At 42.0% G+C, this 21526-nt stretch overlaps 2 protein-coding genes across 5 annotated transcripts; both read right to left on the minus strand.

Moving 5' to 3' along the window:
* Positions 1-30: 30 nt before the first annotated feature.
* On the minus strand, positions 31-17006 carry clip1b (CAP-GLY domain containing linker protein 1b). Of its 2 annotated transcripts, XM_077586129.1 has the most exons (20): positions 16871-17006; positions 15612-15759; positions 14966-15498; positions 14553-14677; positions 13451-13652; positions 13173-13370; positions 12732-12835; positions 12590-12650; positions 10974-11078; positions 9927-10088; positions 9739-9834; positions 9557-9614; positions 9329-9414; positions 7928-8002; positions 4927-5012; positions 2983-3076; positions 2728-2893; positions 2400-2452; positions 2219-2322; positions 31-2141 (listed from the first exon to the last, which is right to left on the minus strand). In XM_077586129.1, exons 2-20 carry the CDS (start codon positions 15718-15720, stop codon positions 1904-1906), a joined length of 2655 nt encoding a protein of 884 aa, XP_077442255.1. In that variant the 5' UTR covers positions 15721-15759; positions 16871-17006; the 3' UTR covers positions 31-1903. The 2 variants fall into 2 exon arrangements, with proteins under 2 accessions (XP_077442255.1, XP_077442256.1); XM_077586130.1 differs by lacking the exon at positions 10974-11078.
* A 994-nt stretch (positions 17007-18000) lies between these two features.
* denr (density-regulated protein) lies at positions 18001-21477 on the minus strand. 3 transcript variants are annotated; one of them, XM_077543136.1, is made up of 8 exons: positions 21382-21477; positions 20641-20735; positions 20103-20122; positions 19944-20028; positions 19769-19849; positions 19560-19676; positions 19344-19483; positions 18001-18328 (listed from the first exon to the last, which is right to left on the minus strand). In XM_077543136.1, exons 1-8 carry the CDS (start codon positions 21465-21467, stop codon positions 18284-18286), a joined length of 669 nt encoding a protein of 222 aa, XP_077399262.1. In that variant the 5' UTR covers positions 21468-21477; the 3' UTR covers positions 18001-18283. The 3 variants fall into 3 exon arrangements, with proteins under 3 accessions (XP_077399262.1, XP_077399261.1, XP_077399263.1); XM_077543135.1 differs by having other exon boundaries at positions 19769-19857; positions 19943-20028; XM_077543137.1 differs by having other exon boundaries at positions 19769-19857; positions 19943-20028; positions 21260-21438.
* Positions 21478-21526: the final 49 nt, after the last annotated feature.

The raw sequence follows: 21526 nt of genomic DNA on the forward strand, positions 1-21526 counted from the left end.
TCTTCTTCATCTCGCTCAAACCCTTTGGGGATTTTTGAAAATTGAAAAGAGCACATGTATAGTACAGTACATAGAAAAAGGGACATTTGACAACACATCCATAGAGACGCCTGTCATAAAACATGAATGCATCACGTACAAAGAGCACAAGTTTTTTTCTTTTTCTATACAATAAATGAGAGGGCATCTTATTAACAGGGCAGAAAAATAATCATTTTGTACATTTTAGCTGCATGATGGCAGTGTGCGCACATTTGTCACAAAACAAGCTTCTGATCTGTATTATTTACAATTTTCAACATGTGAGTCACATTGTGGATAATAAAAACACCCGGAGATTCAATATGATCCAAAAAAGTTGTGCTTCACGACGACACTGATATGTTGTGGAAATCGGTTTCTGTTAGCGTTAGGATGAAACTAATCAAGCTGTTTAGCTTAGCATGAAAGCAGGGGGGGGTTGACAATTTTGTGTGAGTGAAAAACTGTTTCCAGAAAAAGCTATGCTAGCTTGTGGGTTTCCATTTCCACATTTTTATTAAGATATGTTAATTGCCTGTGCTTTTACTATAATGCAAAATTAATTAATTCCCTTTTTCCTTCAGGCTTTGCACCAATACACTAAAGCTAAAACAAAAGAACAGCATCATACAGTGACCATTAGCATCACTGTGAATACTTAAAACTGAAAGTGATTCGATTTGAAATTCATACTTAGGACACAAAAAAAAGGAACGTATTTGTCAAGGATGGTCGCAGACACCGTGTTGACGCCGTTAAGAGTGCTTAAAGTGAACAGTGCAAAGACGGTGAGTTCATAGAGCTGCTACCGTAGAACGTAACCGCGCTAGCTAGCTTATGTGGCTGAGGATGTCCACAAACATCAGCATGGGCGGTGGGTGGGGGTGACTTTTGTTAACAACTGGAAACAAAGTTTAAGAACAATAAAAACATTATTAAATATAAAAGTGTCAATGCTAAAATGTGGGTTAAGAGCCAGATTAGTTTGGCATAGCAAGGATATTTATAATAATAATAACTAAAATTAGTGAGCGTAGGAAAGGCTAGTCAAGTATTAATATAAAACGGTAAAATAATGGTTACTAAAGCGCTGGATTCATGGACTTGCTTCGCTCCAGCTCATGTCAATTTTTTTGTGCTTTGTTTCCTAAATGTGCTGTCGATGCAAATTAAAAGTCGAAAATGACGCAAAAGGACACACAAACGTTACGGAATTGCATAAAAACATGAGGTGCTTGGTTTATTCTTCTAAAACAAACTTACCCGCGAGATTTAGTCCGACTGCTACCAAATTTTACTACGCAGATGGACGACGCTAAATAGTCGCATTTTCGTCATTGTGGAGACGTTTGTGACGTTTGTGAATTGAGCCCCAGACGCCAGTAGACAAGAACGGAAAATTTGGTAGCCATGTCTATCATGACTCATGAGTAGACCCACAAAAAAGTCATTCTAGGGAAATGTTGTCCATTTCCCAGTGTCGTTAAAACGCTAATTCCTAGGGCCTTTGTCCGATTGCTACGAAATTTGAATCTTATATACTAGACAGATGAACACCACCAAATTACAAAATGTTGGTGTTTTAGTGTGTGTGGCTAGAGCATAGTGGCGAAAAGATACAGGAAGCATGACATTTTGGTTTGAAGCAGCCATTTGAGGTGTTTCCAAGAGTCCTTTCAAAGAGAAACACCACCTTAAAATTTGATCTGAGGAAAAGCTCATTTGAACCTCATATGATGTCGTCAAACAAGAGGTGACTTGATTGTTTGCTAGCCCAATAGGAACGTTTGCTAATCAACCGCAGTGGTCAAATACTTACATCGATATTGCACCGTGGCAGCTTATCGGGGGGGCGGTGGGGGTTTTGCATCAGGGAAAGGGTCTAGAAGGTGCGGTCGTCGTTGCAGGACTCAGTGGCGTGGCCGAAGACCTCGCAGACGTCGCAGTAGGGCCGCTCGTTGTCGCGGTGGCCGCGGTAGCTGGAGTGCGGCACGGCGTCGGGACTCTGCGCCTGCGTGGGGCAGTCCTCCGTGTCGTGGAGGTCAAAGCAGTCGCAGATGTCGCAGAAGGGGCGTGGCGGCGAAGGCTTCTTGTCATGCTTGGACTCTGCCAGCTCCACACTTAACCAAATAAGGATTTATTTATTTTTTTTCCATTCATTTATGCATATGCTTTATGCATTATGGTGCGTTTTTACCCGTCCGTGCCGATGAACTCGGCCAAGGCCAGCTTCTTCAATTTGATCTTCAGCTCTTCGTTCTTGCGCTGCAGGTCGACGATAACGCTGTTCAGGAAGTTGATCTGGCGGGAGAAACGTTTGGTCAAACTTTCGTTTTGGTGACAACGGCGGCGACAGCCGGGATGGGCGTCCACCTCACCTGACCCTCGGCAAACTCCTTCTCTTCCCTAAGCTGCTCCATAGCCTTGTTGCCTGCAGGGGGCAGTGGCGAGTTAGTCAACAAAAACAGCCACTTCTATGGCCCATGCACACATATATACATAGATCCACCTTATTAATGTGAGTCAATGGACTGAACTTCACTAAGCGGCAACCTAGAAAGTGCATCATCATTTGATTCTAAATGTTTACCCTTATATGTTTAATATATAATGTAGGCAAGCACTAAACTTAACAAGAGAAGATCTCATTCTAAAAGACAGGGTTCAAGTCTCGAGATAATGTTCTTTGGTCCGGCATTTCCGCACCTGAAAGCGGCTCCTCCCGCTCGCCATCCTCCGAGGCCGACCGTCCCATGAGCCTTTGCTCCAGGCCGCGGACGCGCTCCCGCAGCTGAGCCTTGTCGTGCTCCAGCGTGGCCACGGCCGAACGCAGGGTCTCGGCCGTGGCGTTCTGGCCTCGCAACGCCGCCACCTGACGTGAGAAAAGCGGGGAAACGGCGTGATGAGGAGGAAGAGGAGGAGGATGATGATGATGCCGTGGCACTTTTTCTGAGGAAGCACCTCGTTCCTCAGCGTCTCCAGCTCACGCTCTTTGTCGTTGGCGACGATAACAAGAGAGTCCTGGATGCCAGAGTCTTCAGTGGACATCTTCTCTCTGCACAAAAAGCATTTAGATTCATATTTATTAAATGTGTCTTCATTTTGATGAATATAAACGAACATCTCCATTTTGATTCCTTTTACTGTCTCCATTCAGACGCAAAAGTCATATTTAAGTAATTGTTTCATATTGAGTCATATTTATGTAAGATTCAAATAATCTCTCTTTTTTTTAAAATTATAATTATTATTAAATTTGCAATATGGAACTTTTATCCCAAAAATAATTTTACAACAAGCTTTTTATTTAACCATTTATGACTGCAATGCCTTCTAATTAGTAGATTAACACCTTAGCTGTTCACAATGGGTACTCCTGCAAGTCTCTGGCTAATAGTTTTCGGACTGGATTCGGGTTAGAATTTCCCGCGCCCTGTCTGCGGATGTGACGTAATGTGCGTATGTGCAGATTAATTTTTCATCAGCAAGTGGCAATAGCGATTCGAAATGGAATATTCTACGTTCAGTAGCTTTACTAGCTTTAATAAAATAAAATAAAATAAAATTATATTTAATATTTGGAGTCATGTTGGTCTCCATTTTTTATTCTTTATTATTTTTTTTATCTGCCACTATTTGAGCAATATCTATGTCACATTTTATAACGTTCATTTTATAACGTTTTATCTTATTTTGATTTATATCAATCAATGTAGTCATATTTTTGATTCACTTTTCTATCACCATTTTGATTCCTATTTACAGTCATTTCTGGACTATAAGCCGCTACTTTTTTCACCTGCATTCGACCCTGCGGCTAATACAAAGGTGCGGCTTAAGTCAAGCTTACGGTTGGGTGTGGCTTATGTGTAACAAACTCGAGTATTCCCCAAATTTAGCTAGCGCTGCTTAAAGTCAGGTGCGCCTTATAGTCCAGAAATTACTGTATGCCTTATAGCAATACATATTCAAGTCTGTATGTGCTCGAATGTATTATATATAATCAAAACAACCCAAAAAATGAGAGGAATCAAGTTTTCATTGTAACAAACATCTTAGCTGCGGCAACAACAGCTTCTCTCACACTACAAAGCCACATTGACACACACACACGGTGATGTCATTGCTGGAGCCAGGCAGCGCGAGAAGGACGGCAATTACGTAACACCAGCAGAGTGATGGGAGGAAGCAGGAAGTGTTTGATTGCTTTTTTTTGGTGATGATAGCTCAGCCAATTACATTCCAACTGCAGCTCTGACATCATGATGGTGGTGGTGGTGGTGGTGGTGGTGGGGGGGGGGGGGGTTACCATGTAAAAACACGTGCATGTGCACACATACACGCGCACACTTTCTAAAAATAAATCTGAACATCAGGCAGAAGATCAACACAAAAGCAACATGAATCATTTGCTACTTTGACTAAATAATTACTGCACTTCCTCAAAACGTGGCCTCTGCTCTAATAGACACCAGGCCTCAATTCATCTGCAGATGTGTCATCTCCCTTCAATAAATTAACGTCGCACCTTAGTATATATATTTAAAAAAAATAAATAAAAAGTTAACAGCAAGAACAAGAAGCGAAAGTTCCCCAACTAAGCTGCAAGCGTATTTGTTGCTCTCAGAGATTTTGTATGCTCCATTTGTATTAAAGTAGCAGTTCTTTGCTATATTATAGTATGCTAGCACTAAGCTAAAATTTGAATGTTTTGTTGAATAATATTGGTGTTTGAATATACAATGTTTAATTTTCCTTTATGTGTCAAGTTTTACAGTAAACTTCAACTGGAAGCGACATGAAAATAGCTTGACGCAAGCACGCTGTGCCTCTAATTTGGAGAACTGCGCAAGCAAGAATCTGAAAGCCCCACGATGAACATAAAATCTATCAAATGGTACTTACACGTCCTTGTGGAAAAGATGCTGCTGCTCCCGAGCGAGATTTAGCTCCTCCTGGTATTTGCAATTCTGCTGTTTCAGCGTGTCCAGCTGCGCACAAAAACACGCGTGGAGGTCGGGAAACAGAATACGGCATGAATAAACCATGCATGATGAGGCCACAGGGACAACACGGAAACAACATTTAGGGGTACTAATGAATGCGTATGAATGACTAACACTTGAACGTCTATAAAAAATAAACTTTCAAACACGTGCAGCAGGAGTCAATAATTGATTAGCACTTTCATATTAGCGACTGTGCTGCGTCAGACACGTGTGCTTTTGTTTAACTACATGTCATCCACTTGGTAACATGAAATCAAGAGTTGACCCACAAAAAAAGAAACCATGCCTGAAAAGACACAGGAAGCCGGACATTTTGGTTTGAAGGTCTCATTTTGGCTTTTGTAGTGCCATCCAGAATTTTATCAGGGATGTGATTTGACCAAAGTGAAATTATCTGAAAATTTAGCCGGGGGTCTGGGGGCCGCTGGCACCCAGCTAGGCTAGCTAGCGAAGCCCCCCGGAGCTCATGGGTTTTCCGTGTTTTTAAGTACTTTCAATGCACTCACATGACAAAGAAATAGACAAAACAACAGCATAAATTTTCAATGTATATTGAACTATCCCATATAAAATGGCAGTTTTAGTCAACTCAAAATCAGTCACATTCAAAAACATTGGACTGCCTTTGCTTTTAAAAACTATCACTGAGAATATCATCATATCTAACTAATGTGATTACTAAGTTACCACATAAATAATGTTGAAGAGTTCAAATTTCATGAACAAATAATTGTATCATGACCAAATGAAAAGTAACTCATATTAGAGCATACCACAAATGTCTTTGTTATAGCAGAAGATGTTATCTGTCGGAGTCATGTGCATACACAATGAACTACTAAAAAAAAAAGAAAATCGGATTTTTTTTTTGGGGGGGATAAAAAAAAGCGGAATTCCGCGAATTAGCGGAAAAATCACATCCCTGTTTTATATAAAATTCAGCCACCAAAGCCAGTTTCACATAGCAACATGAAATTTGGTAGGCATGTATATCAAGAGTAGGCCCACAAAAAGTATCAAGAAGTGGAAGACACTGGTTCTCAACCCCGGTCCTCGAGTACCCCTATCCAGCCTGTTTTCCATGTCGCCCTCAGGAAGCACAGCTGAGGATCGTTTTCATGCTTCATGCAGAGCTTGCCGATTAGCTGATTGTTTGAAACACCTGTGTTGGCTGGAGGAGACGTGGAAAACAGGCTGGTTGGTAAACTCGAGGACCGCGGTTGAGAACCACTGCTGTAAGACACACGAAGTCTGCCGCTTTGGTTCGAAGCGGATACGTTAGCCATTTTCAGGGGCCCGAGACATTTTTGTGAAAATTCAGCCCTAGAAGCCCGTTTCAATTGGCAACATGAAATTCCGCAGGCAAATTAATCACAAGCGAACCGACAAGAAAAAAAAAAGACTCAAGAAGCCATGCTGAAAAAGACAGGAAGTCATCCATTTTGGGTCCAAGCAGTTTTAGGGTTGTTTTTGCCATTTCATGGGCTTCAGCCCTTGACATCCACTTTATAGGACAGTTGTTACTGTGTCGATTAATGTACAGTAATTGCACATGAAATATTTTTTTTAATATTGTTTTTATACAATAGACTGCTATTTTCTTTCGTAAAAACATGCAACCATGGCAAAATGCTGTGATTTTTTGAAGGGTTGAAACTGATATTAAATAAGTCACGTTTTTTTTTTTTACTGGGCAAGTGAACAAAATGACTATAGACAACTCTGAACAAGAAACAGACCATTTTAGCCATTAAAAAATAACATACGTAAATCTGTGCTTTTGCATCATATAGTTATCGTGTTGCAATGCTTCTGCATGTCGAGCTGCTGACTGACTGACTTGTGGGAGTCCCTAGATGTTAGCCAGTATGCATTAAAGAGGCAGTCGTACCTGGTAGCAAGGTGAGTACATGCCTCCGGAGTAAGCGTGACGCAGCGCCGCGACGTCCATACCTGCGCTCTAGCTCCACCTGCCCCCGCTAAAAAACAGAGCACCACTACGCCGGCACCTATAAAGTGCTCACCCACTACTAGCACCGCCAATACTGTACAACAGACTGCGAGGGAGACAGAACAGCCGCTCGCTCCATCTCTCTCTCTCTCTCTCTCTCTCTGGGTTCAATTATGTAAGCTGGACTAAGACCCGCCTCCACCCTCCCGCTGCTGCTCACCCCTTTTAGTTTTAACGCCAGGATGGAAGCATCAGCTGATGTTCACACACATCCTCAACACTGAAGGTCACAAAATGATCATTTCTACCACGGCAGCACAGTAAGTAGTGATTAGCATGTCAGCTTCGCAAATGGGAGGTTAGTGTTTGAATCCCATTTCACAAACGGAGCAAGTAAAGCATTCTCTGTCTTAGCTGCTCAGCATAATGTCCCAACAATAATTCATATTTTGTATTATTAAAAAATATGTATGCTTTTTTTTTTCTTTTTACCACATCTATGAATGACCTGCAACATTTGTTTTTCCACTCCTACTCTATTTGACTGGCCTTTCAAAAATAACTCAACACATGGTCATTAATGCAAATAATAACCACATAAAATATTCACACTTTGGGCACAATTTGGAAATTTTTGCTTACAATGACCTGGGAACTGTTTTATATTGTGAAAAAAATACATCTGTAATATGCCACATTTGAAATGTCACTTGCCTAATATTTGTCATAATTACAATTAATGGAGATTTACACTAGTAACAGTTTAACCATGGGACAGAATATTTATTTTTCTACTATTCAGTGTGTCACATGAGGTGTGCCATGTGAGGATTACATCATCACACACTGCAGCGAACAGATTTAAGAGCATCGTCGCGAATGTGCTCGGCTGCTTTTAAAATGTGCGTAATGACTTCTGTGTGGACTGCATCCAATCATTTCCAACCTGCATTTCCAATGCCTTCTTCTCATTGGTCAGCTTCTCCAGGGACAGCGAAGTCCCCTCCGACGTCTCGACGGCCTGTGCGGACAAGACGGCAAACACGTGACTGATTACGACTGCGTTGGCCGCCCGAGAACATGAAATAATGTGTTTTATGCTCTGTGTTCACTGGAGCGTGCATGGGAACGCGCAGTACGCTGGTCCCTGGGGGTGAAGGTGCTCCATTTAGAGCAAGGGTCCCCCGATCAACGGGCTACACAGAGTGAGTGAACACAATACTATATTGTATTGATCATTAACTCTTTGACTGCCAAAAACGTTAAATAACGTTTAGTAAAATCCTATGGAGGAGTGCCAAAGACGTTAAAATACGTTTTTTTTTTCAAAACAGAGGTGAAACTAACCATTTTCTATTGTTGATTACTAAAAATCGGAATAAGGTAGAAACAAACTTTTTTTTCTGATGAAAGATGAGAGTCCAATCTTTTATTTGGTAGTATGAGTGTTTCCATAGTCCAAACAAGTAATTTTCTGTGGACCTTGAAAGATCAGTCAAAAATGCTTAAATCGGCTGGCACCCACGGCATCCCTTTTCTGAAAACGTCTGGCAGTCAAAGAGTTAAAAGTCTAAAATAAGTTTAATCTTGAAAATCAGGTGCATCCGCTTGTGCCTCGGTTAACACTGAGTTAATAATGCTGTCACGACAGCCTAGAGCGGCAGCTTGTGTGTCACTAAATGTCAGTGAGAACATTTCTTATTATTCCGATGGGACATTTTAATCCAAATGATGTGCTTATTTCCTTTGCACAACATGACAACAAGAGTCAAGTGCCACATCCAGGGATGTGATTTGACCAAAGTGAAATTATCTGAAAATTTAGCTGGGGGTCTGGGGGTTCCGTGTTTTTAAGTACTTTCAATGCACTCACATGACAAAGAAATAGACAAAACAACAGCATAAATTTTCAATGTATATTGAACTATCCCATATAAAATGGCAGTTTTAGTCAACTCAAAATCAGTCACATTCAAAAACATTGGACTGCCTTTGCTTTTAAAAACTATCACTGAGAATATCATCATATCTAACTAATGTGATTACTAAGTTAACACATAAATAATGTTGAAGAGTTCAAATTTCATGAACAAATAATTGTATCATGACCAAATGAAAAGTAACTCATATTAGAGCATACCACAAATGTCTTTGTTATAGCAGAAGATGTTATCTGTCGGAGTCATGTGCATACACAATGAAATACAAAAAAAAAAAATAATAATAATAATCTGATTTTTTTTGGGGGGGGGGGGATAAAAAAAGCGGAATTCCGCGAATTAGCGGAAAAATCACATCCCTGCACATCATTAAATTCATACAAAGTGGAAGCAAATGTAAAAGTTACCCGAGTCAGTCGAGCCTTGAGTTCTTGTTCTCGGCACTGACTTCCCTCTTTCAGATCCTGGAAGTCCTTCTTCCACTGCTCCGCTTCTGACAAAGAGCAAAAGCAGCCGTGTTCGTACACAAAGAGGCCCCCGGGGGGTGAAGGTAAGATGGCAGGTGAAGTGGTTGCAAACAGCAAATTAGGTGACGAGAAAGGTTTTCAAGTGCTGTGTAGTGGTACATTGCTTACCTTGCGCTACCTTTGCCATCTTGGCGCTCTCCTGCTCAGCCTGCTGCAGCTTTAGTCTCTACAAAAGGAGATAAGATGACCATGACGACCGTAACATTCTTTGACTTCAGTGGGCATGAATGAGCTTCGTGAACCAAATGGCTCCTAATGATGCCACTTCAATTGCACTTTTTTTTTCTTACGAAGCTGCTCAGCTGCTGTTGTAGCGAGTCCTTATCATCCTGCATGGACCGAAGCGCCTTGTCTTTGCTCTCCAAGTCCACGCTCAGCTCGCTGATCTGCGGTTGCAAACATGCACGCAACATGCTTGCCATAGATATCAATATGATATGGTTTAGGTATTGAAGAGGCATTTTACAAATGAGCCGACCTTCTTCTCCTGTGACTGGGCTTGGGCCTTGAGGCTTGCTAGTTGCTGCTGGGAGAGTGACACCGCGTCCTCCTTTTGTAGCGATGCCCGGAGACGCAGCTGCAAGTCCGACACTTCCCGCTCCAGCTCCATGATGCGTGAACGCTCCGACACTGTGGCCACCTGCATGGCAAGGAGGAGAACAAGTCCTCTTTTACACTGCCAGAATGGATGTGAGCGACATGCTAGCATTAGCAGTGGCTAATAGCCGAGTGGCGAAAAAACTAAAATTTGTGAACAATGTAACCTTGTTTTTGTTGATTAACACGCTCAGAAAAGTCAAGACTAAAACCGAATTACATGAAAATGTTGACTGTATTTCCCAAGGGAAATAATGTAAATCAAATTCATCTGTTCCATACGTCCAAAAAAAGTGTGGAAAAGAGAGAATAATGATAGCTTAAAAACCTGGAAACAATATTAAATTAATATATATGGCTATCGAAAATGAAGAAACGAACACTTGACATCACTTTCATCTTGACTGAAGAATCTTGATAGGGTATGAAAAATGGGAAAAAAAGGAGGAGTGTGTTATCGTTTATAGGGGAAATCCGCCATTTTTATTTTTGGCTAACTTGGCTTCCTTCTTTGGCACTTGGAACTGTCTTTTTGGCTCTGTGGTGGCGGATTGAGCAGTCACCCTCAATAAATGAGCAAAAAATAATAAATAAAAAAATACTAGCTTGCTCTTACACAACATGCAACATCTTTAAGTTAAGTTTTGTCAAAGGCACTGCTATGGAAAAGGGTGTTAAAGTTGAGTTAGTATTTAAGTTATAACAGGTAGGACAGCCCGTGATTCACTGGGCACTGTGTAAAAGGTAAAGGCGGGTAAATGCTAGAGCTCCAATGTGCTAATTTTGCTGGATCACTGTGTGAAAGAGGAATCTGACAACCCTATTTAGCATCAAACTAGCATTATTATCCCTGTAAAGGCAGTTTTTTTTTTTGTTTTTTGTTTTTTAAATAAAGCTCAAGTACTGGGCAGCCATTTTAAGATTTTACCCTGGTGTCCTCTAAATCCCGCTGGAGTTTGTCGGCTTTGGTCTTTTCAAAGAGCAGGCTCTGCTCAAGCTCCTTAACGCAGGCGTGCTCCAGGCGGATCTGCGTCTGTTAGTGCAAGAGAGGGAGAGAGAGAGAGAGAGAGAGAAAGAAGCAAGAAAGGGGCTAACTTGCATGCTTTAGGCCACATGAACACAAAAGAGCAGCACAGAGGAAGCACATATCCGTTCATATAGTAAAACGTTGCGTCATGCTTGACATAAACAAGGCGTATGCCAGCGGCTAATTTAGTGACGACGAGGGTAGACAAAAGAGAAGACCGTCTGGTTAGGTGACAGGTAAGGCGGCAAGTGAGATGACAGGTAAAGTTGACTAGTAAGGGGCGAGATAAGATGACTGGTAATGTTGTCAGAAACGTAACAGGTGAAGTGACAGGTAAGGTCGTAGGTCACATGACAGGCAAGGTGGAAGATATGATTGGTAAGGTAATAGGTAATATAAAAGGTGAGCAAACAGTCCGTCTGCCTTTGTCTTCTCTCGGCAGTGCTAAATTAGCTTTGAAAAGACAGGGAGGTGTCAAGAGGAGGACGTATCCGCGGTCTCCATGCATGTAAATGAAGCAGGAATGGACGGCCGTTTAGCAAAGTGCAGCTACAACTTTGAAGGGAGCGTCTATCTGAATGCAAGTGTAGCTGGAAAAAAATAAACTAAATTGAATGGCAACAACCTGTTTTTTTCTGATGGGAAAAATGGAGGGACGTGTTTAATCATTGGAAGTGAGTGAAGTGGCATCTATTAAGAGTAGAGAGTGGGAACATTTGCGCTCAAGTGTCACTTTTCATTTTTATCAGATAGGTGGGCCAGGTCATTTGCAGTTATCGTTTAAAAAAAAAAAAAAAAGAGTCAAATTTAACAACAAAAATGTGCATTTTGTTGTTTGTATTTTTTATGTACAATTTATTAACCAATAATTTTATCAAATACAGTTAAGTCCAGGGCAGCACGGTGGCTGACTGGTTAGCACGTCCGCCTCCCAGTGCAGAGGACGTGAGATCGAGTCCGGGCTTCGGCCTTCCTGGGTGGAGTTTGCATGTTCTCCCCGTGCTTGCGTGGGTTTTCACCGGGTACTCCGGTTTCCTCCCACATTCCAAAAACATGCATGGCAGGTTAATTGAACACTCCAAATTGTCCCTAGGTGTGAATGTGAGTGTGGTTGTTCGTCTCTGTGTGCCCTGCGATTGGCTGGCAACCAGTTCAAGGTGTACCCCGCCTACTGCCCGAAGCCAGCTGGGATAGGCTCCAGCACCCCCGCGACCCTTGTGAGGAAAAGCGGTCAAGAAAATGGATGGATGGATGGACAGTTAAGTCCAAATTTGTACATTTTCACATTGTGGTGTACTCACTTTGTTGCAAGCAGTTTAGACCTTAGCTGTGTGTTGTTTTTAGTACTGTAAAGTGACCCTGTTGGAAGAGTTTGTTGTGGAAGAAGAAGCCTAATAAACAGCTTTGACGATGAAGATTCCCTTCAGTCATCTTGAGGTGGATTCATGTTTTATGAGGCATGAGTTTTTAAACTGGGCTTCATGAAAAACAGATGAATTACGTAAGTAAGAAGTTACCTCCAGGTCGCCTTTGGTGATGCACGCCTCCTCCACGCGAAACTGCAGGTCTTCTACTTTCCTGGTCACGGAAGAACAAAATAGTCAAGAAAGACTTTCATGCCTATAAAAGTTTTAAGTGACGGCACCCTAGAGTGCAGACCTTCTCTCCTCCTCCAGCTGGTTAAGAAGCTCCACTTTGTCCCGGTCGGCTGCTTCCACCATCGACCTCAGCTGGTCCAGCTTGGCCTCTGTCTCCACAGCATACTGACACACAGACAACACGCGTATATATTCAGTCCGGCGGCTCATTTTCTCATGTGCACGGAATAGGTCAAAATTGGACTCAAATATCGGACTCAAATACAAGTCAAAAGTAGTCCTCCTCATAATTACTTAAGTACTCAGTGACAAAACTACTAGTAATGTACTGGGTAACTGGTGAGTAACTTTTTTTTTTCCCGTCGTTTTGAATAAAAAGGAAGTTTTGTTTAGAATATTACAGGATTACTGCATGCGACCTGAACAAACTCGATAAATGGCTCTTTAAATTGTTAAATTAGAATTTGCATTTGTGTAAGCGCTGCCCTGGTCTATCACATACCTGATCACGGCCTTTCCTCAACAGGGCTAGCTCCTGCTGCACCTCCCCAGCGTGGCTGGTGGCCTTGGCCACTTCACAGCGTTCCAGGTCGCGTTCGGCCAACAGCTGCTCGATGTGCTGCTGCTTCTCCTTTAGTGCCTCCTGCAGCGCTGTGGTGCCTGAGATTTTGCGAGCGTACCTGGCCGACGTCTCTGTCAACTGGGCAAGGAATGGAAAAATCACAATGGAAAAAAAATCACAATTAAAAACTCACGTTGGCAGAAATGGCGTCGTCTCACCAGTCCCGCTCGGCTGGGTTTGCCGCTGACGGAGGAGGCGGTGGAGCTGATCGAGCTGATGGAGGAGGCGCTCGGGCTCCTTTTGAGGAGGGACCTCCGGCGGGAGGTCCTAACTTTGGTCGGCGTGGTGCACGGGAAGCCGATCCGCGTCACCTTGTGGACAGGAGCGAAGAGGCCGTATCGGGGCATGCACTGAAAGTACCTGAGCGGGTTGAGGGAAGGACACACAACAACAATGAGGATGTTTGCATGATGGAAAAATATAATTATGGGTTCAGATTGAGATTTAAAGGGGAGGTCAACCTCAAACATTTCTTGACAATAATATGTTATACTGTATGTGACCTCACTAGTCTAAACATTTGTGGATTTGAGTTATGAAGCAAAATTCAATCGTTTTTTATCAATCTCAGGGGGCGGCCATTTTGCCACTTGCTGTGGACTGAGCTCAGGCAACAACCAATCACAGCTCACCTGTTTTCTGAAGCTGAGCTGTGACTGGCCGTTACCTGAGATCTGAGCAACTGTGATGTCAGTTTCACGCGACAGCAAGTGGCAAAATGGCCGTCTTCTGATAGTGATAAAAACTGCTGGATTTTGCTGCTTAAATCATATTCCACAAACACAATATTAACCAGAATACCGTTTTTAGACTCGTGGAGCTGCATAGAACATATTATTGTCAAGATTTTGTGTGTGTGTGTGTGTGTGTGTGGGGGGGGTACTTCCCCTTTAATAACTGGAAACCATAGGAAATAGTAATTATCTGTCTTGTCACCATCATATAGTCGAGCGGTTAAAGAATACAAAAAACAAAACATTTAAGTAAAATGTATTGCACATGAAAGTTAAATAAAAATTAATTGTACTGTTCTAATCACTCAGTTTAGGGAACTGTCCTGTTTTATGCAGTAGTGACCTGGGGCGGAGTTAAAGCGTGACAAAGTGAGAGCTCCTCAGTGTTGCTAACTTAGCAATAGTGTTCCTACACTGCAACCAGCAAAAAAAATCGAGTAATTTTTTTTGAGGGATTATCAGTGACTTGACTCACGTGTGCATGTGAAGTACAAGTGGGTGCAGAGTGAGCGGGTGTAATGTGTACCTGGTGCCAGCTACCGCCCCGTCGTTCTTGCCCAGAGGCTCGTCCAGCTCCACGCCGCACCAATCCCCTTTGGCGAAGTCCGTTTCACCCAGAAAGCGCACCACTCCCGCCTTGGTCCCACCCACCTGACCATAACAGACATAATGTAAACTAAGAGAAAATTCCTTTTGGATTACTGGCTGTTTTTTTTTCCATTTGAGCATGCAGAAAAATTTAGTAGTAGTTTACTGATTTCTTTAAGTGAGACTCGTTACTGTTATGTGTCACTTTATTTGATTTTTTTTTTAAATTTATGTCTTGCTACTTGAGGTCAAAATGCAAGTCTATGTAAATGCAGTAAATGCTCAAACGGCTTGCAATGGAGTGTAGATAGAAAAATTTCAGTTTTTTTTTTGTATGTGTGTCAATCATACCAGGACACGATCTCCTCTCCTGAGTTCCCGCTTGCTCTTTTTCATGGAATCCGTGTCAGAGACGTTGGACATCGTCTCAGTGGATTGGACTGTTCGGTTCAGCGTGCCAGTTATCTTTCCACTGGGAGGAATATTCCTTAAATTTTCCACGGCCCCCGTTGACGGCGTCTCAACTGGTGCGGTCTCGCTCCCTGCTTGCGTGGGCTTAGCCTGCCCCCCGTTGGCTTCCTTCTCCGGCAGTGGCATTCTGGACAGCTTGGAGGGCCGCGTGAAAATCCCCCTGCCGTCGTCGCACTGGAAGTAGCGCACACCCGCCACTGAGCCGTCGTTTTTGCCGATGGGCTCGTCCAGAACGATGCCCGCCCACTGGCCCGGGGCGAACTGCGTGTTGCCCACAAACTGGACGTGGCCTGGCTTGTTGCTATTAACCCAGACCCGTTCCCCCATCTGGAAGTCGGCGACACCATCCTGGCCGGGGGAGGTGGCGCTGCCACCGGGGGGCTTCTCAGAAGCTGGAAGCGGCTTTGGAGTTCCTGCAATGGGAGTTTTCAAGATTTTTATGAGGATCATTTAGGGCGGAGAGTTTCAACTGTTGTATAAAAGTGTATAAAAGTCTGATTAAGGTAATCATCTCTTGGGTTCTTACCTGAGGAAGGGGTGGTCTTTATGGTAACTACAGGTGGACGGCCTATTTTAGTGGGAGGCTTGAGCCCACTAACTTTACTCGCTGTACTCATGGCTCCTGCTTTGTCCATCTTATGGAGGGGAGTCCTTCCCCGCGTGATTGGCGGGACCTGAAACGTGTATAATGTTTTAATTCATATTTTTATGTGCATGTTAAATCTGTTGTGGGAAATGTGAAAGAAAATAAATAAAAAGCAGATAGGCATTACAGTCAGATCAGGGCTAAATGTTTTATTTGATTGTACTTGTTTTTTTATTGTCCCCACGTCCATTTTATGCCATCGGAGAAGCCTAAATGGCTGCAAGAGGTACTTGACCCGGCAAAAGATATCTTATATGACAATTAATACAAAAAATATTGTTTAATTTTGGCAAATGTAAGTGTTTGTAGAAGTGTGATTATAAGACATTTTATAGAAGGGAAAAAAATGTCAGCTGGGCATTTAATGTTTTGGTTATGTCATTGTGTTGTTTACAATTATTGTGACCTGCTTCAGCCTCTGCATAAATCATATTATTCTAAAGTAACAGTACTGTTACTTGAGTACAATTTGTGACCCACTTCTAATTTGGTGTTTTACCATCCACCACTGACACTAGCGATCCATACCTTTCTCTGCATCTATTTTTCAGCCAACAGCTCAGTGAGGTCCGAGTGGGCCAGTAGGTGAATGGTGAAACGCGAATATGCGGGAGTACACTGTATACAACCGCTGCAGGAAATGTAATTCAGTAACTCCATCGACAAATCTCTGCTCGCTAACCCCGCCCAGCCGGCGCGCTCATATCGAAACAACGAGCAGCTCCCTGACCCGTCAAATGGCCCTGATGTCAGCCTCCAACTACTTTTTACGAGTCCAAATTATGTTTCCACACGTCAGCCATACATACAAATATAAAGGAATGTGTTGTGTTTGTGTCGAGAGACGTGTTGGACTGACTTTCAAGAGAGTTAAATAACAAATAGGCTAAGCCTCCACGCAAAAGGTGTCTTTTCACAATTAAAATGGCGTCGTTTTTAACTCATTTTATGCTATTAGTCCCTTATGTGTGAGTGCAATTACCGGGCTAGCTAGCAACAGATTAGCAATATAAAAAAAAAAGGCGTAAACCAACAGGGGACGACCTGGAACAATAAATGACAGCGTGTCGCCGCTTTGGATGTGACAGCTACGTCAAAGGAGGACGCGAGTGTGGCAAAGTGTCGCCGTGAACGCTTACTTGCTGCCAGCCGGGGTGGATGCTGCCGAGTACCGTTACATGACATGTTTTTCCAGGCAGGGAGCCTTTTCCCTCTCCTCTTCTTCCTCTTCTGGCTCGGTCCCGCCTAGCATGACGTCATAGGCTTACTCCACGCCGCCTTCAGGAACTAGGCTGGAAGGTCGGTCATCTTCCAACTACCAATTCGGAGCCCAAACTTCGCGGTGTAGGTCACGTACTTGTGCGCACTTTAGACTACTAGGCACAATTAATTTAGTTTTGCCTAATCAGTAACATATAGTAGTCCTATTGGTATGCCAAAGTTGTCCTTTTTTATTTTAATGTGTGTGTGTGGGGGGGGGGGGGGGGTGCTTCACTCATTTGGCCATTTTCTTCATTAAAAAGTTAATATTTTGTTCAGATTTTTTTTTTATAACACGTGATGTCATCTTCAGTCAACAAGTCGCAAAATTAGTTATTAAAGTCATTAATTGCTAATGAAAAATAATGAAGTTATCACAATTATAGACAAAATATATTCTTACTGCTGAAAATGGCTAAATGAGTCAAGTATCCCTTAACCTGGATATAGAATAAATAAAATACTAAGTTAACTCACTAGTAAAAGTCACTAGAGTTTAAGATAATTTAGTTAGCTAATATGACCTTTATTGCTGACGTTGGGTGGCTTCCTCATGTCTAAAACCATCACTTTACAGTGAAATTAACCAGATTCGGACACAGTTTGACTTAATTTATCAATGGATAAATGAACTTACAGGGCAAATAACAGTTTTTTCTTTTGAAAACAAAAAAAATCTCTTAATAGGTAAATTTGTAAATAGCAACTATGTGGGAAAACACTAATGGACAGTAAAGTTTATTTGTACTTGAGTACTTTAGTCCATTTTAGGATCTGTAGTTTCTTACTTTTATTCAGTACTTCTACATTTCCTTACCATATTTATTTTAAAATCAGTTCTTCTACTTTAGTATAGAGTGTGAGTACTTTTTAAAAAAAAAAACGTTTTTACCTCTGCCTACTGGGAATTGTATCGACCAAAAAAATAGTCAATGTAATCATCTGCATTATTAACAAACCCGCAGACATTTAAACTCAAAGGCAGCAGGTGAGAACAGATGAGCAACCCTGAAAAGAAATATTTTTAATGGTTTGAACAAGGGGAAAATCAGAATCTATGAGCCTACACTTTCGCTTGAGGGAACAAGTGTGCGGAAGGGCTGACATGACACGGCGCCTTTTAGCGGGAAAATGAACGGAACCAAAAGAAATGTCAAGTGAGTGGCCAGGTGCTGCGCAGCGTTTTATGTACAGTAAATAAAATAGGTATAAAATGGCGTTAAGGTGTACATTTGGCCGAGTTGTCGTTTCAGGTCACATCCATTTTTCAGTAAAAGTGCACATTTTGGTCTTCACTTCTTCACCTCGCCCAAATCGTCGATGCTGTCGTCATCCACCTAAAAAATGCAACACATTTTTTGTTTACTTTAATTTTTGCTTCTTTCTATAAGGTTAGCAACTTTGAGCTAACTTTACTATTGCTAGCTCGTCCGTGCTTCCATAAATACCCTTAGCCGGGCTAAGCTTTTTTTTCTATACACAGCCAGTTTGAGCCAATTAATCTACAGGTAAACGGCCTGAACTTCTTTGTATAGTTAGCCAGTGAGAGCTAATTTAGTGAAGGTTATCTAGTCTGAGCATCTTTATTTACAGGTAGCCAGTTTAAAATCCTTTATTTAGCTAGTCTGAACTTTTTCATATACAATAGGCCAGTTTGAGTTAGTTTAGCAACAGTTGCAAGTCCCTAAGCTTCCCAAAAAACAAAAGGATCCGGATTGAATTACTTTAGCAACGGTTAGCTCGAGTGAGCTTGTAGTTGGCCAGATTGTGATAATTTATCGACGATTGGCTAGTCTAAGCTTCTTTGTATACAGTTAGGCAATTTGAGTTAATTTATCGGCAGTCAGCTGAGTGTCTGTATAGGAGGTATGGTTCATTAGTCCGAGTTAGTTTAGCAATGATTAGCTTGTCTGAACTTGTTTATATAGTTAGCCAGTTTAAGATCGAGTTACTGTGACATTAATTTGGAGTTGACCAGCATGAGTTAATCAAGTTAACTTGTCTGAGCTTTCCTGTCTACATTGAGCCAGTTGAAGAAGCTCATTTAGTTAACTCGGTTTGACTTAATTTATCGAGAGTTAACTTGTCTGAACTTTTACAGTTAGCTAGCCTGGACGACTTAATATTTACTTTAAGTAACTTTAGACACAGCTAGCTATCTCGTATTTTATATACAGTTAATTGTTTTGTGTACCATGAGCTAGCTGGACAAACATTAAATACTGTTATTTTGAACTACTCATTAGGGCTACTTGATAGCTATTTTGTTAGCATGAAGCATGTGAATGATAAGACAGTGTGTCGTACTTGTTGTCCAATGCACTGATTATGTATTACTTGATATATAATCACCTCGGGCCACTTCTCTTGAATGACGTCGATGATGTCGTCGGTGAAATCTCCCTGAATGATGATCTCGTCCTCGGCCGTAACGGAGGCGCCACAGGAGAACTTCTGAGCAAAGAACCGCTGAGCCTCTTTCAGCTCAATGTCTGTAGACCATCACCAACTAATTACACTGCGTTTCAAAATACACGTGGCGTGAATGCATTCTAGCAACAAACTCACCAAAAGTTGCCAGGCCGCACACCCGCGTCACATATTTTTTCTTGGCCCGCGGGATTTTTGCTATCGTCACCTTCTGAGGCACCGTCTTCTTCTTCTGTTTGATCTGACCTCGCCCGCCTGGACAGCAAAGCAACAAGTAAGCGCAACGGAGGCAGCAGAGGACGGAATTCACTCAGTCCTGACTGCACTGCTGCTGCTGCTGCTCAAACCTCTCTTCTGCTTTTTCTTCTCCTCCTCCTCGCCAGCAGGGGGAACATCTCCAGCCTCGGGGTTCTTTTTGGGGGCTTTGGCTGCGGGGCCAGTTGGACAGAAGGACACAATGCAAACTGTTAACACCAATGTCTAATAGAAAGGAAAAAAAACAACAACTTTATTGACACTCACCGAGAGTCATCCGGGCAAAAACATCGGGGAAGTTCTTCTCCAGCCACTGCCGACATTTGGCTGGCTCGGGCATGTACTCGCAGTACTGTCACGTAATAGATTACAATTAATAATGTAACATACACAGCGTACAGAGTATTCAATGCGTGTTACACTCACTTCTGAAGGCAGAGAGCACACTGCGCAGGGAAGGGAAGAAAAAGAAAAAAATCTTAGCTATTGCATCACAGACAAGATGATCATGACGGTCGGCTAACTTGATGCTAACACCCAATGCAAAATCCATAAATGGACTAAAAAAATACTACTTACGAAATTAAAAACAGAGTGACATTAGGCTCAAATTCCGAACATCATGTGACCAAACCCAGAAAACAGGTGAGCAGTTATATTTGTTTAAGGTGAAAAATTGTAGATTTATCTGCGTAATTCTTATTCCACCTGTCCAATGTTAAGCAAAAAATGTGTATTTAAACTAAAACGGGCACATGATAAAACATTATTACAAAGAAACTTTTTGACTAGTTGGTACAATGGCTCCTCTCACTTCACAGCTGTGATGGTAGCGTAAGCAGAGCAAATCAGCAGGCACATGCGAGGCCTATACACTACATAACCCGCTTTAAAAAATTATTTACAAATAAACCTAATCGCTCAGTTCTACATATACATCTATTTAAAAAAAATATATAGATACCTCCACAGTAAAGAACTTTCAATGGGTACTTTGAATCAGGATCAACCATTTCATGATCTGTAGACTCCATCTCAGTAGTTGCCATCACAAAATGTCTGGGGGAACACACAGATATTAAACATTCATTCACCTTTGTGAAAATGTCAAAAATATACATGTTTGTGTGCGTGTGTAGTTATATATAATATATATAAAAATATAATAAAATAAATATATATAAATATAGCAATTTCCCAGAGACATCCAAACATTCAACCGGAAATGTATATTGATTTTTCTTTTTTTTTTATGTACTCGTAGGCTGTTTTGATTATGATGAAGTTTATCTTCAGCCTCCTCGGTAGCATCCACAGCTAAATGAATAAGCTTGAGCCGGCCAACAAGGGTCCGTAAAAACTGCCAAAATTGAATAGCATTTTAATAAAGTACAACGGTAGAGTTGTATTCATGCTACGAGTATCGTAAATTAGCTTTTCAAACCACACATGGCCACGTTAGAGCAACTGTTTCTCCAGCCTAGGGTACTGTTGAGTCACACAGCTGTCACCGTTAGCAACTCGTTAGCTTAGCAGGCTAACCCATCTACCATAAACTCAAGAGAAACAATCGCGTTACGCACCCCGCAGAATATCCGTTAAAACCGATTTCTCCTCGATAACAACGTTGGCATTGTTGGCGTTAATGGGCGCTTCAAAAAGTCATTCTTTTTCAGCAGGTGTTAACGTAGTTTAGTTGGCGTACTTTGAGCACGCCTCGCTCGCAGCTCTTTTCTCGCTCGTGTGATGGAGTAGGAGCAGTCTAGCAGACCAAAGAGTGCTTTCCAGCATTAGCGCCCCCTGTATTCTTGGAAGACAGCAATGCATCGTGCTATGGGGAAATTAAAATC

This window comes from Vanacampus margaritifer, chromosome 14 (genome assembly GCF_051991255.1).
Source record: "Vanacampus margaritifer isolate UIUO_Vmar chromosome 14, RoL_Vmar_1.0, whole genome shotgun sequence".
Classification (NCBI taxonomy): Eukaryota; Metazoa; Chordata; class Actinopteri; order Syngnathiformes; family Syngnathidae; genus Vanacampus; species Vanacampus margaritifer.

Excerpts from the sequence above, each read along its gene's own strand:
- denr (XM_077543135.1), bottom strand. The coding sequence starts at position 21,467 with ATGCTGGAAAGCACTCTTTGGTCTGCTAGACTGCTCCTACTCCATCAC. Across the intron at positions 20,029-20,102 it reads TGTGCTCTCTGCCTTCAGAA|TACTGCGAGTACATGCCCGA; the intron begins GTGAGTGTAACA and ends ATTACGTGACAG. Across the intron at positions 18,329-19,343 it reads TTCAAGAGAAGTGGCCCGAG|GTGGATGACGACAGCATCGA; the intron begins GTGATTATATAT and ends TGCATTTTTTAG.
- clip1b (XM_077586129.1), bottom strand. The coding sequence starts at position 15,720 with ATGGACAAAGCAGGAGCCATGAGTACAGCGAGTAAAGTTAGTGGGCTC. Across the intron at positions 9,615-9,738 it reads AACAGCAGCTGAGCAGCTTC|AGACTAAAGCTGCAGCAGGC; the intron begins GTAAGAAAAAAA and ends CTCCTTTTGTAG. Across the intron at positions 2,142-2,218 it reads GAGTTCATCGGCACGGACGG|TGTGGAGCTGGCAGAGTCCA; the intron begins GTAAAAACGCAC and ends TATTTGGTTAAG.